The following is a 13,970-nucleotide window of genomic DNA, read 5'->3' on the forward strand; positions in this document are numbered from 1 at the left end:
GTCATATATAGCTTTTATTATGTTGAGGTATGTTTCTTCCATGCCTGCTTTCTGGAGAGTTTTTATCATAAATGGGTGTTGAATTTTGTCAAAGGCTTTCTCTGCATCTATTGAAATAATCGTATGGTTTTTATCTTTTGATTTGTTAATATGGTGTATCAGATTGATTGATTTGTGAATACTGAAGAATCCTTGCATTCCTGGAATAAAGCCCACTTGATCATGATGTATGATCTTTTAAGTATGTTGTTGGATTCTGTTTGATGAGGATTTTTGCATCTATGTTCATCAGTGATATTGGTCTGTAGTTTTCCCCTTTTGTGGCATCTTGGTTTTGGAATCAGGGTGATGGTGGCTTCGTGGAATGAGTTTGGGAGTTTTCCTTCCACTGCAATTTTCTGGAAGAGTTTGAGTAAGACAGGTGTTAGCTCTTCTCTAAATTTTTGGTAAAATTCACCTGTGAAGCTATGTGGTCCTGGGCTTTGGTTTGTTGGAGGATTTTTGATTACAGTTTTGATTTCCATGTTTATGGTTGGTCTGTTTTCTATTTTATTTTCAGTGCTCCCACTTCATTTAGTTTATGTTTTCCAGTTTCTCCATCTCTTCTATTTGTGATGTTCTTTCTCAAATCTTTATCAAGTGTAGTAGAAAAGTTTTTGTATACACATATATAAATAGTATGTATAATATACATATTTTAGAAAACATAAATTTTTGCCTAATTGCAAAATTTATGACATTTTGATTCCACTTGTTTGTCTTAGTATGAATAGAAAACTAGATTTCTAATTAAAAATGTGCAATAAGCAACAAAGGCTTACTGTGTATCACAGTGATCTATAGTCAGTACCTTGTAATTACCTATAATGGAAAATAGCCTGAAAAATAATATATGTATATTTATATACCTGAATCACCTTTCAATGCACCTGAAACATTGTAAGTCAACTCTAATTCAATAAAATAGACAAATTAAGAAAAAATTAAATGAGTAAATAGAGAAAAGAAATATTTAGAAAAGAAGTTATATGAGAAGGACTTATCTTACCAAATGTATATATATAATATATAAAAATACTATAAAGTGTTTGCAATTTAATTTCATGGTACTGATTCAAAATATAGACATCCATATTCTAGAACACAAAATAGCTTAAAATATAGTAAATGAAGCATCAAAAATCAATAAGAAAGAGATGAATTATTTAATAACTGATGTTTAGACATTGGTTATTTTCAAAAGTAATGATCTTAGAACCTCCTTTTACAAATAGATGAGGAAAGAAAAGGAGCAAAAGGCAAGGGAGAAAGGGAAAGATATATTCAACTGAATGCAAAATTCCAGAGAATAGTGAGGAGAGATAAGAAGGCCTTCTTTAATGAATAAGTAAAGAAATAGAGGAAAACACCAGAATGGGAGAGACTAGTGATCTTTTCAAGAAAATTGGAGATATCAAGGGGACATTTTATGCAAGGATGGGCACAATAGTGGACAGAAATGGTAAGGACCTAAAAGAAGTAGAAGAGATAAAGAAGAGGTGACAAGAATAGAAGAACTATACAAAAAAAAATCTTAATGATCTGGATAACTATGGTGGTATGGTCACTTACCTGGAGCCATACATCCTGGAGTGTGTATAGTCAAGTGGGCCTTAGGAAGCATTACTACGAACAAAGCTATGGAGGTGATTGAATTCCAGCTGAGCTATTTCAAATCCTAAAAGATGATTCTTTTAAGGTGCTGCAGTTAATATGTTAGCAAATTTGGAAAACTCAACAGTGGTTACAGGACTGAAAAAGTTACATTTTCATTCCAATCCCAAAAGTAGGACAATACCAAAGAAAGTTCTAACAACTGAACAATTGTGCTCTTTTTACATGCTAGCAAGATTATGCTCAAAATACTTCAAACTAGGCTTCAACAGTACACGAATCTAGAACTTCCAGATGTACAAGCTGAGTTTCAAAGAGGCAGAGGAACCAGGGATCAAATTGCCAGCATCCATTGGATCATGGAGAAAGGAAGGGAGTTCCGTAAAAACATCTACTTCTGCTTCATTGATTATACTAAAGCCTTTGCCAACAAAGATCTGTATGGTCAAAGCTATGGCTTTTCCAATAGTCATGTATAGATGTGTGAGTTGGACCATAAAGAAGGCTGAGTGCCAAAGAATTGATGCTTTCAAATAGTGTTGCTAGAGAAGACTCCTTTTAGTCCCTTAGACTGCAAGGAGATCAAACTAGTCAATCCTAAAGGAAATTAACCCTGAATATTCATTGGAAGGACTGATACTGAAGCTGAAGCTCCAATACCTTGGTCATCTGATGTGAAAAGTTCATTCATGGGAAACGACCCAGATGCTAGAAAACATTGAAGACAGAATGAGAAAGGGGTGGCAGAGGATTAGGTGATTAGATAGCATCACTGAATCAATGGACATGAGTTTGAGCAAACTCTGCAAGATAGTAGAGGACAGTGGAGCCTGATGTACTGCAATCCATGTGGTGGTAGAGAGTTGAATATGATTTAGTGACTGAATAATAACAAAAGTACCGAGAATGTCACTTAAAAGTGCATATAAATCCTTTCATAAATTTGGTGAGAGCAAATGAATATGTATTTAATCCCTGAACAGGTAAGGGATTTCCATATAGAAAACAATGGAAGGAATTACAAAGGAAGAAACACAGATTTGAACAGCAGCAAGAAGAACATTCCTGAATCCTGTGGAATGAAAACCACACTCATAGAAAGTTAGACAAAGTGAAGCAGCAGAGTAATATATCCCAGATGAAGGATCAAGGTTGCACCCAAGAAGAACTACATGAAGTAATTTTAGGCAACTTATTGGAAAAAGAATTTAGAATTATTACAGTGAAGGTGATCCAAGATCTTGGGAAAAAATGGAGGTAAGATTGAGAAAATGCAAATAATGCTTAACAAAGACTTAGAAGAAATAGGAATAAACAAATAGAGATGAACAATACAGTAAGTGAAATAAAAAATGCACTGGAAGGAATCACTAGCAGAATAACTGATGGAGAAAAATGAATAAGTGAACTGGGAGACAGAACAGTAGAAATCACTGCCACAGAACAGAATAAGGAAAAGAGAAATAAGAAATGAAGAAACCTTTAGAGAACTCCTTGTAGCTCAGTCGGTAAAGAATCTGCCTGCAGTGCAGGAGACCTGAGTTCGATCCCTGGGCTAGGAAGATCCCCTGGAGAAGGAAATGGCAACCCACTCCAGTATCTTTGCCTGGAAAATCTCATGGACAGAGGAGCCTTGTGGACTGCAGTCCATGGAGTCGCAGTCAGGCATGACTGAGCAACTAACACTTACTTACTTAGAGAACTCTTAGACAACATTAAATGCACCAACATTCACAAAATAGGGTTCCCAGGAGAAGAGAGCTAGGATCTGAGAAAATATTTGAAGAGATAATTGCTGACGACTTCCCTAATATTGGAAAAGAAACATTCATCAAAGTCCAGGAAGCACAGTGAGTACCAGACAGGATAAACCCAAGAAGGAACACGCTGAGACACATAGTAATCAAAGTGACGAAAAGTAAAGATCAAGACAAAACATTAAAAGTAACCAGGAGAAAGTGACAATATATAAAGGAGCTCCTATAAAGTTATCAACTGATTTCTCAGCTCAGACTCTGCAGGCCAGTTGGGAGTGGTATGATATATTCAAAGTGATCAAAGGCAAGAACCTACAACCAAGATTACTCTACCCACCAAGGCTCTCATTCAGATTTAACAGAGAAATCAAAAGGTTTACAGATACACAATAGCTAAGAGAAATCAGCACCACTAGGCCACTTTGCAACAAATGCTAAGTGAACTTCTGTAGAGGGAAAAGAGACCAGCAACTTAAAATAATCTTGTACATATATAGACTGCTATAGCAAAATCTTAGGAAAATACAAATCCCCAAACTACAACACACACACACACACAAAAGCAGCCCAAACACAACACTAAAGATGGTCATCTCACCTCAAGTGGAGAGAACAAGAGAGGAAGGAGAGAAGAAAGACCTATGAAAACAAACCCCAAACAATTAAGAAAATGGCAATAAGAACATAATAGTTCCCTTAAATGTATTAAGAAATGGATTAAATGCTCCAACCAAAAGACAAAGACTGGCTGACTGGATAGAAAACAAATCCTGTATACATTGTGTCTACAAGAGACCCACTTCAGTCCTAGGGACACATACAAACTGAAAGTGAGGGGATGGAAAAAGGTACAGTAAGTCCCCCACATAAGAACCTTCAAGTTGCAAACTTTCAAAGATGCAAATACTTGCTTGTCTAATCATGTAAGTTAGTTAGCAGGTCTGGTGTACATTGTCATATGCATACATCCTCTACAAGTGGTTATGCTTTTGTGTACCACTGTACAGTACTGTGTAGAATACAGTATCTTTATTTCAGGCCCAGGATGTCCAAAAGCAAGTATAAAAAGGAGAGGTGATGTAGCTGGTACTGCTCAGAGATGCCAAGTACCAAGAAAGGATGAAGACAGAGAAAGAAATAACTGAAGCACCAAAGAGACTCATGATGCAGGAAATGGCAAGGAGATTTCTTTATTTGAGGAGGCACTGTTAGTTTGTGAGGCACAGGATCCAGATGTAAAATGATACATGAAAGTTGCAGCAGCTGTTCAGAATGTAACCCAGTGCTACTGTGTCGTTTGTGATGAGGAAAAAGGACCTACTACCTAGACATCATTGGATCATTTTTTCAAGAGAATGGATAGAATGGACTCCAGCAAGCAACAGGAACCTGTGCCATCAAGGTCATGTGTGAGTGAAATTGCAGCTTACTGTCCATGTCCCCCACTCTGCTTATCCCTCATAGTAGGCATAGCTCTCTACTCCCATTATGAGAACTCCTAGTGGGACGTTAGGATCAATGCAGAGATATTCAGGAGTTGGCAGAATGCCTGCCATGGTTAGTGATGTGGGATCTTCAAATTAGATAGGACAGAAGGATAATGATGTGAGGAGTCAATGGGGGAGCCTCATGATTACCTCTTGTAATCAGATCAGGAGTTCTCCTGGTGGGAACAAAAGAAGTGATTGTATGTATAATGAGTACAGTTGTATGAGAACTCCCCATTTCCAGACTGGCATCTTCTAATGTGTGTTTTTTTTCTTCATATCTATAACCCAAGCAACACCTAGGCATAGGGAAGTCATGGTCTTGGCACTGGCTCCTGGGATACTTTAAAGTGACATCCGCACCTGCTGGCAGAGGGCATTTGGCTTTAGTGTTGGATACTTCTTTCACTTGAATCCATAACCTGTGTGTCTTAATGGAGTCCTTCAGAGGGCGCCCAAGACCAGCGCTGTGACTCAGAGGTGGAACCTGGAGAGAGGAGAGTGGAGGTAATGGTGGTCAGATTCTACTGGGACTGCTGAGGGACTGTCTTCTGATTTGGGAGGATTTAAAGTCAACAGTAAACCCAATTGAAAAATCAACCATTGAAAGAGGGTTAAAGCAAGTGTGTCTATCTGATATGAGAAAACTTAGAAGTTTGTGGAAATAAATCAATGAGATGGGAAAACGTTTCTGTGAGTGACTATATGCACATTGCCACTGAGGAAAACATTGGACTTAAGATTTTGTTATCTTTTTACAACATTTTGTGTGGTGAGACATCAAGAATTCTTTCTAGCATCTCTGTTTTTATACATTCCTCCCCCTGGACTATGATGAACATCTGTCTACCCCTCTCGACTGTGAATTTATTGAGGGCGGACACCATGTGCTATTGAAATTTACATTTCAAACCCTCCCCTCCCCCACAGAGTGCCTGCTATATCATGACAAATCTCCAGTGGGTGAAGCTGGTTCATCAGCTAGCAAATCCTTCTTTTAAAAACTTTTTATTTTGTATAGTGGTATAGTTGATTAGCAATGTTGTGATATACATGTATCCATTCTCCCCTAAATGCCTCTCCCATCCAGGCTGCCTCATAACATTGAGCAAAATTCCATGTTCTAAACAATAGACCCTGTTGGCTCTTCATTTTAAATATAGTAGTATGTACATGTCCATCCCAAACTCCTGACTATTCCTTCCTCTCAATCTTCCCCCATCAGCTGTCAAATTCTTATAGGTATAAAATTAGCAGAAAAGTTCTGCCTCTCTTTTTGAGATAGTGTTTGGCTTGTCCCAAAATTCTTAAGGTCAACACAGAATCATGTTCATAATCATCCATAAAAGAATCTTTTTTTGACTGTTTGGATCAGCCCAGGTGGCTGCCATCTTTGAGGAATAGTTACTGTCCCACAGGACACTTATGCCAAAACAGGTACTTCTCCAGGTGGTAGAACAAGAGGGCAATGGGCATGGGTCAATACGTCCCTTTTCAATGAGAACATAGGCAGAGGAGCACAACCAAATCCAGAAAGAGCTCTGTGAGCAGTGAGCACGCACTGCCTTACCTTACTTCCTCCACCCTGTCCCACTGCCTCTTCATGTGTTAATATTGTTCTTTAAGTTCATATATTGCCGTGGTTAGGAGATGACAGTACTGGATCCTGGCGTCCCTCTGGAGCCTGCTATTCTCTCAGCCCAATCTAGTGTCTGGATTTCTTGCTTCAGCTGTTTCTTTTGAGTTTTAGCGCTAACTCAGGAGCCCTGCTCTGAAAGTCCTCTTAGTTTTGGAAAATGGGTGAGTGGGCAGTGAGGTTGGGAAGGGGATTAAAGAAAAGAGTGGGTGAGCAGATACATGAGGGAGCAAGAGGGAACTTGAGATGGGAAAGGAAATCTGTTAGGGATGGTGGGGTCTCACTATTATGCCTCACTCTATTTATTAAAGTGTGTACTAAGAAGGCATCCAGAGTAGTGGGATTAAAACTTAGAGATTTCAGCAGGGTGTACGTTAGGAGGAGAGAGTTTCTAGGGATAAAAACAATGCTGGAATAGAGAATGGGGAACAAAAGGAAACGACCTAAAAAGAAGAGGAAAGAGACAAAGGACACGTGCACAGAATGCAGAGGACTTGGGTTAGAAGCTGTGGATGTGAAAATCTCTGAAGCTAGTGGAATAGATGCTGCGAACATGCCGGCAGAGAATGCAAGGTTCCAGGCTGCGACCACAGTGGGGCTCATGTCATTGCTATTGCTGATGCAGTTTGTCACATCTCTAATTAGCAGCCTTTTTTTCCTTACTGCACTGCTTGAGAAAGAACCGAAGATCACAATCACTTTATGTTGAATCCCAGCTGGTGCTAGTGGTAAACAATCCGTCTGCCAATGCAGGAGACAAAAGAGACATGGGTTAGAGTCCTGGGTTGGGAAGATCTCCTGGAGGAGGACATGGCAAACCCACTCCAGTATTCTTGCTTGGAGAATCCCATGAACAGAAGAGCCTGGTGGGCTACAGTCAATAGACTCTCAAAGGGTCGGACATGACTGAAGCAACAGCACGCACGTACATGGCCTGATTCCTCTTCCTCCCTGCTTTCCTAAGTAGATACAGATAAATGAGGGCGTTTCAGAGCATTGCCTATGGGATTCAGGAAAGCAGTTTCTGCAGTTAGATTCTCCCTTCGGTTTCTTATTTATTTTTGTCCATGCAGCATCTTTGTTGCTTCCTGGGCTACTCTCTAGTTGAGGTGCGCAGGCTTCTCGTTGCAGTGGCTTCTCTTGTTGCAGCATGTGGGATCTTCCCAGACCAGGGGTCAAACCTGTGTCTCTTGCATGGGCAGGTGGATTCTATTCTGTGGAGCCACAGGGAAGCCCTTTCCCTTCAACTTTGAAGATGAGAAGAACATTCTTGATGTGTCTCCACCTTGCCTGCCTTTGTTTGAGGATTTGACTGAAACCCGTTCTTGGATTTCAGAGCTGGGTAAATCCATTTACTCATGAAAAGGATCTGATGCAGCTATGCAGGGAGAATTAGCAAAGCCAGAATGACTCTTAAGGCACCTTCATGGTGTATGAGGCCATGTGCCTACACAGGACTAAATGAAAATGACTTTGAATTTCCTCAAGGGTGTCCATACTCCACAGCTGACATTATTTCTTGACCTATAACTAAAGTTAGTATTTTCTTCAGCTAACAAATATTCATCCCTTCAATGAAGAGTAAGTCCAACCCTTAATCCTGAATTGGGTGCTTTTACTGTCACAAACATCTTTAAGAATGTTCTACAACTTTTAACTCATCTGGGCGCCTGAAGTGAATTATGGTTTTGTTCCAAAGTTGTTTCAAGTTTCCTGGCAGCCATTCTGGTTCTCCCAGGGCTCACCTAACTCTCACTGTGCCTCGGGGCTCCTGTCCCCTCTCTTGTAAACGGTTTATTTTCTCCCTTTCTCTGGAGAGAAGAGGGAGAATGATTTCTTCTGAGATGATTCAGGTTTTGTACCCTTTATTACACACACACACACACACAAACACACAATGTTTTACATATGATTTGTGGGGAACCTGAGGGGAATTTGTGGATTCCTTGAAGCTTATCCAGGCACCTCAATTTAAGTCATCTTGGTTTTAACATAAACATCCTTATTATTTATTTGTTTCTGATACTCACCATGTTGCATAGCTATTTAGATTCTCCTCAAAATTCAGTCTCATAAAGCCTTACACTCTCTGTTATTGCAAGTCTTCCACCAGCTGCTCATCACTCTTTTGAGGGTGCATGCCTGAGGGATGAGGCAGTACAGGGTGGCCCCTACTTCCTGGGCTCTCTTCCAGGTTGCCAGGGCTCACAGAGATTAACCAGTGACGTTTCCAATGCTGCCAAGTGCTTCCTGACCTGTTTTCAAACACAGAGGGCTGGCCCAAAGCTCTGGCGGTGACTGTAGAAGTGGTGGCACAGATCTCTCTTCAGGAGAGAGCTAGCCGTGGGGGTGTAGTCAGCTGCCGGCCTCTCGCTGCAGTACCTGCAGGACCCACCATGGTGGTCAAGCCCAGACTCCTGTCTCCCCAGAGAGCTTCCAGTCAGTGATAGAGACTGTTGGGGGTAAAAGGCCTGGCCATTTCTGCCAGTGTGGGGCACCCTTTGCATGCAAGCTGGTGGGCCAGCTGAGACTTTCCCAGGGCTGTACCTCATATGGAAGCCCCTCCTGCTCAATCTCCCCTCACCTTTTTCACAGGCATCAGATTTCCACAGAGTCTCAAGGCCTCCCCAACCTGCTTTCCTCACCCCTTATCTTTCCCACGTGTTCCCTCTTGCTCTTCTATCTCTGTCTTGGTGTCTGCCTCTGGGAGGGCCTGAACTGACACAGTTCTACTCATAGGATACTCTGCTGGTCACTTCACACAGTCCCATACCACCTTCCCAGATCCCCACCCAGAAATCGTTCTCACATCTTGCCAACCCATTTTGTCACAAAGGTAGGAGTTTGCTGGGTGTTGAGCTCCATTCTTTTGTCTATGCAATTTGTTAGGGTTCATAGTACCAGCCCATTCAGTATTTTATAAGGTGCTTAGTTTTCCTAGAGATGAGACAGAGGCAAGGAGTAGTCAAAAACATACTTTATTTCTGTATGGAGATTTTTCCAGGATTCCAGGTTGGAAAGTATAGAAACTTTAAGAACTCCCTGTCTTGGCTTACTTGATTCTTCCTGAAAGCCAGGTCAATAAGTTTAGCTCCCAAGTCCCCTTTTCCCAGGGTTGCACCTAGTCTTTCTGAGAAAAAGGAAATTCCACTATGTCTTAGCACTTTAGTGGGAGGTGAGGAAGATAAGAACTCCTGTCCTTTAGTCCTCCCATTTAGTCTTCCTCCCCATCCCTCAGTTGCTATGGCCCTACTGTGTGTCTATGATATACATCAGTTTCTGTCTTTGAAAGAACAAGGAGGAATTGGCACAGTATAAATAGCTCATTGACAGCAACTGGATCCCACATTTTGGAAGTAACATAACAAAGATGGCCCAATGGTGCCTTCTATTTTATCACTACTGAACAGAATATCAAGGAAAAACACTTAGGAGGTAAACACAGGGTGACACATTTCTATAAGAGTAAGACCCATGCACAGTACAAATCATGGTGTTTCTCACACATGGGAGAAGACAGCACTTTTATCAGTTAAATGGGTGTTGGAGGGTGGGTCAGTGGAAGGCTTGAAGGGCTCTCTGTCTCAGAGGAAATGTTCTGCCATATTTGACACTGCCACTCCTACAATGTGCAGTGATGATGCTGTCCAACCACATCCCTTCAGTCCCCCTAGATTGGCTGGTGCTCTCTTTGAAATTATCTCAAAGAGCTTCCATTGCAAAAGGCTATCTTAAGGTCTTTGACTTTGACCCCATTATGTATGTTGAGTGTGGGTCTTTAGAATCCTGTGGAGAATCTGCTTCTCAACTGCCTCCATGCCTGCTGGGCAGCCTAGACCAACTAAGACTGGTGAGTTAGCAGTGGCCTATCTGATAGGCTTTGTCAAAAACAGAAGAAGCTGTGTGTTCCCAGCTCAGGGCCAAGTCCAGATCAAGTGTTCAGTAATCCTTGTTAAATTCAACTCTAAACTCTTCCATAGAGAGAATGTCCCCTACTCCTTAACATTTTCTTCTTAGGCACTTCTCATAATCATGCCAGTTCTTTAAATCCCTCTGAAGTGAATATATCCATACATGGCCTGATTGTCAGAAGTATGACTAAAATGTTTTGGGCACTGACTTTTGTTGCCCCTAAATTAAGTATTCCATCCATATGTTTACAATGAACTGGTTTCCTTAGTTTAATTCTTCTCGTTCTGCTTTGGCAAACGTGGCTGTCAGGTCCCTCTGGCTTCTCCTATTGCTATGCAGCTTCTTCATGGCCTGCCAACGCCCTAGCAGGGTTAGGGCCAGCCCAGCTGGTAAAGGCTGTAAACCTGATGTGCACCACTGTCCTCCTTCAACACGATGGACGCAGGACTTGTGCATGCATTCTTCAGACCACGAGGAAGGCATTTATATAGTTACATGTTGTCTCTGCTTTCAGCCACATCTGGACAAAGCACAGGTCTGGAGACAGAAAGAAATTGCATGCTCACCTGCTGTAACCCCAAAACTGTGTTAGGACACGAAGTGCTATGACTCTTTGTTGACCGACTCTTCTTCTTTAGGGTACATTGATCATTCTACCTCTTTTAGGCAGGAGGCCAGCAAAGCCAGTGGCAGGAAAGGGAGATTCAGAGTCGAAAGAGAAGATGTAAGGTGGCCTCTTTCCCCCAAATGTGATTGCAGGGCACAGCCTCCTCCTCAGTCATTGAGCATCTGAGTACATACCTAATGCTATTATAAAGAACAATCTGCATGAGTGCCCCTGCCCTAAGATAACCAAAAGGCCAGAGCAGGGAGCCCACGTGTTTGTCTTTCCCAGCGGCATTCTCTGTCTGAGACCTAGCCTGCTAAGATCTGATACAGAGATGCAAGTTTTGACACAAAGTCCTCTGCTCTTTCAAAGGCAAAAATCTTTCAGGAGAAGGAAAGAACTCATAGTTCGAGGAGAAATCAGAGAATGTCATATGTGGATATTGATACATGGTCTTAGCAGTCGCTACATCTCTAAGAGTTGGGCATTAAGTCACTAGACTTACTGCTCTTATTATTCAATTTTTGGTTACACAAACAAAAAACACATAAAATCATTGAACTGATGAATGTTAAAATTTGAAGGGACACCTAGATGATGTCATTCAGCCTCTTAGTTTTACAAATAAGGAAAGAGAGGATCAGATTAAGTGTTGCACAGTTCTCCTGAGTCTTGGTTCATAACAGACATTAACTAGTATCAGTGGACACATTCTATTTGCATTGGTGGCTCAGGATACTCAATGGGGACACAATACAGATGAATTTGAAACTCTCAATTCCATGATGCATTGATTTATTGAGATGCCAAAAGGGGCAGAAGTATACCTTATTTTCATTGGTGCTTAGAAGAGAAGGTTAAATCTTTCATTCAGATTTTAGCTGGTTTCTCCTTTTGTTACTTTATCAAGCAGAGGCTGATGCAGCGTGAGCCACCAGCTAAAGGAAAATAATCTAAGCCAGACTGAGAACACCTTTATTGAAGTAAGACAGGATCTTTAGGCAAACAGATCGGTTTGATCTGTTGCTGCACTGCAGGAATCACCCTGAAATGAGTACCTGCAATTGAAATTAATTCTAGAATCTTGGAATGGATTGCAGAGAAAATCAAGTTTAACCTCATTGTACAGGCTCAGAGAAGTCAATGATTTTTCGGTCACACAGCACGTGTGTGACAAAGATATAGAAGAATGTAGGTTTTTTATTCCAGAATGGAATGTTTTCCCCAAACTATTCTCAGCCTTTCACAAGTCCCAAGGGTGTTTCTTACGGATTTTATACTGAAGCTTTATCCATGCATGAAATGAAGCAAGACAAAGATAGAGGTGGCCGTGCTTGCTGAAAGCCCCGTGGTTTAGGACAGCATGTTGGAGTAGAAGCTTAAGCTCTCCATCGTGGTCTTAGAGTCGCTGTGAGAGGGGTCATTGGAGATCTGGTCCAGGGATGAGGGCGTGGCCTTGGGCCCTTCCTCCAGGTCTTCCTCATGGGCCCCCACCACTGTGGAGACAGTGGTCTCCAGGCGGCTGACTTTATAGATGCTGCCTTGGGTCTGGAGGTACCTAGTGGATTTCATTTCGAACCCTTCATGGTCGCCAGTACTGATGAAAGGGCAGCACCGAAAGGCATGCTTGAAGCCCAGACGGAACCTGGAAAGAGAGTGGATGGACAAGTAGCGCTTGAGTATGGCCTGCTATCAGGGGTGTTCCCACCATTGCAGAAGCTGTTCAATATGAGGATATACCCAAATGAGACTCTGTCTTCTTCTTTTTTTAAATTACTTGATAACTGGAGATGCTAAGGGCAAAAGATTTAAAGGTCAGTTGTCAAGGTCAACTCCAGGATTAGAACCCAAATTCATGTGAAATTCAAGTCTGTACTGAGGGTGGTAGTTGAAATGTTCTGCCTCCACCCGCTCTGGGTCAGTTCAGCATCAGTAAAAACATTCACCAAGTGTTCATTATATGTACAATACAGTGTCAAGACTCAGTACTTTCCTTCAAGTAGCTCACTGACTTTCTACCAATCGTGTCCCTTCAGTGTGCCTCAGTTTCCCTGTGTCTTAAGCATGGAGAATCAGCTTTTACTTAAAAGATGTGCTGAGAGATTTAACCTAGAAATATTTAGGCAGGTTGTGAGGTTCTTAGAAGAAAGATACATCTGTGAGTTAGACAAAGACCATCTGGACAAGTCCCAGGGAATATTTGTCTTCAAAGTCATAGTCCCTGAGTGTCTCACTCATAGAAGGATCCTTATAGACTGATAACTGTTGGCCATAAATGTGACAAGTCTTTTATCCCTCCCCTCCTTCTCCTGTCTCCCTTTTTCACACAGAGGCTGAGGTGGTGCTCCAGGTGACTGAACTGCCACCACAGCGTCCCAGCTCCCTTTTGGAGGCTCTGTACACTGTGGTGGATTCCTTGTTGCTGATCACCATTCCTGATGGCTCTTTCTTTTCTTACTTGTCTGAAGTTGGCTTCCACTTCAGGGAAGGCTCTCCTGACCCCTCTGGCCAAACAAAGGCAGAATCAGGCCTTTGAGGCTCTGACTTCTTTTTGCTTACCCTGTTCTGCTGGAAGTACTGGAAAAAACTGGACAAAGCTACCTAAAAAAAAATTTTTTAAGACTTTTTTGATATGGACAATTTTTAAAGTCTATTGAATTTGTTACAATATTGATTGTGTTTTGTGTTTTGGTTTTCCAACTGCAAGGCATGTAGGATCCTAGCTCCCCAACTTGGAACTGAACCCGCCCTACCCCCGCTGCATTGGAAAGTGAAATCTTAACCACTGGACTGCCAGGGAACTCCCTGCCCAGATGGGATGGGAAGAGGAAAATGAGAGACCAGAGAAGGGAAAAAAATGCCATGTGGTGGGTAACATTTGAGTGGCGTCGATCTCTCTCTCTTGTTCTCTCTCACTC

At 41.7% G+C, this 13,970-nt stretch overlaps 1 protein-coding gene across 1 annotated transcript in view; it reads right to left on the reverse strand.

Moving 5' to 3' along the window:
* Positions 1–12,405: 12,405 nt before the first annotated feature.
* TACR1 (tachykinin receptor 1) overlaps positions 12,406–13,970 on the reverse strand; it is a 164,008-nt gene continuing 162,443 nt past the window's right edge. The window contains exon 5 of the mRNA XM_065927425.1: positions 12,406–12,697. Coding sequence (XP_065783497.1) covers positions 12,406–12,697 — 292 coding nt within the window. The remainder of the gene's footprint in view (positions 12,698–13,970) is intronic.

Source organism: Muntiacus reevesi, chromosome 3, assembly GCF_963930625.1.
Source record: "Muntiacus reevesi chromosome 3, mMunRee1.1, whole genome shotgun sequence".
Taxonomy (NCBI): Eukaryota; Metazoa; Chordata; class Mammalia; order Artiodactyla; family Cervidae; genus Muntiacus; species Muntiacus reevesi.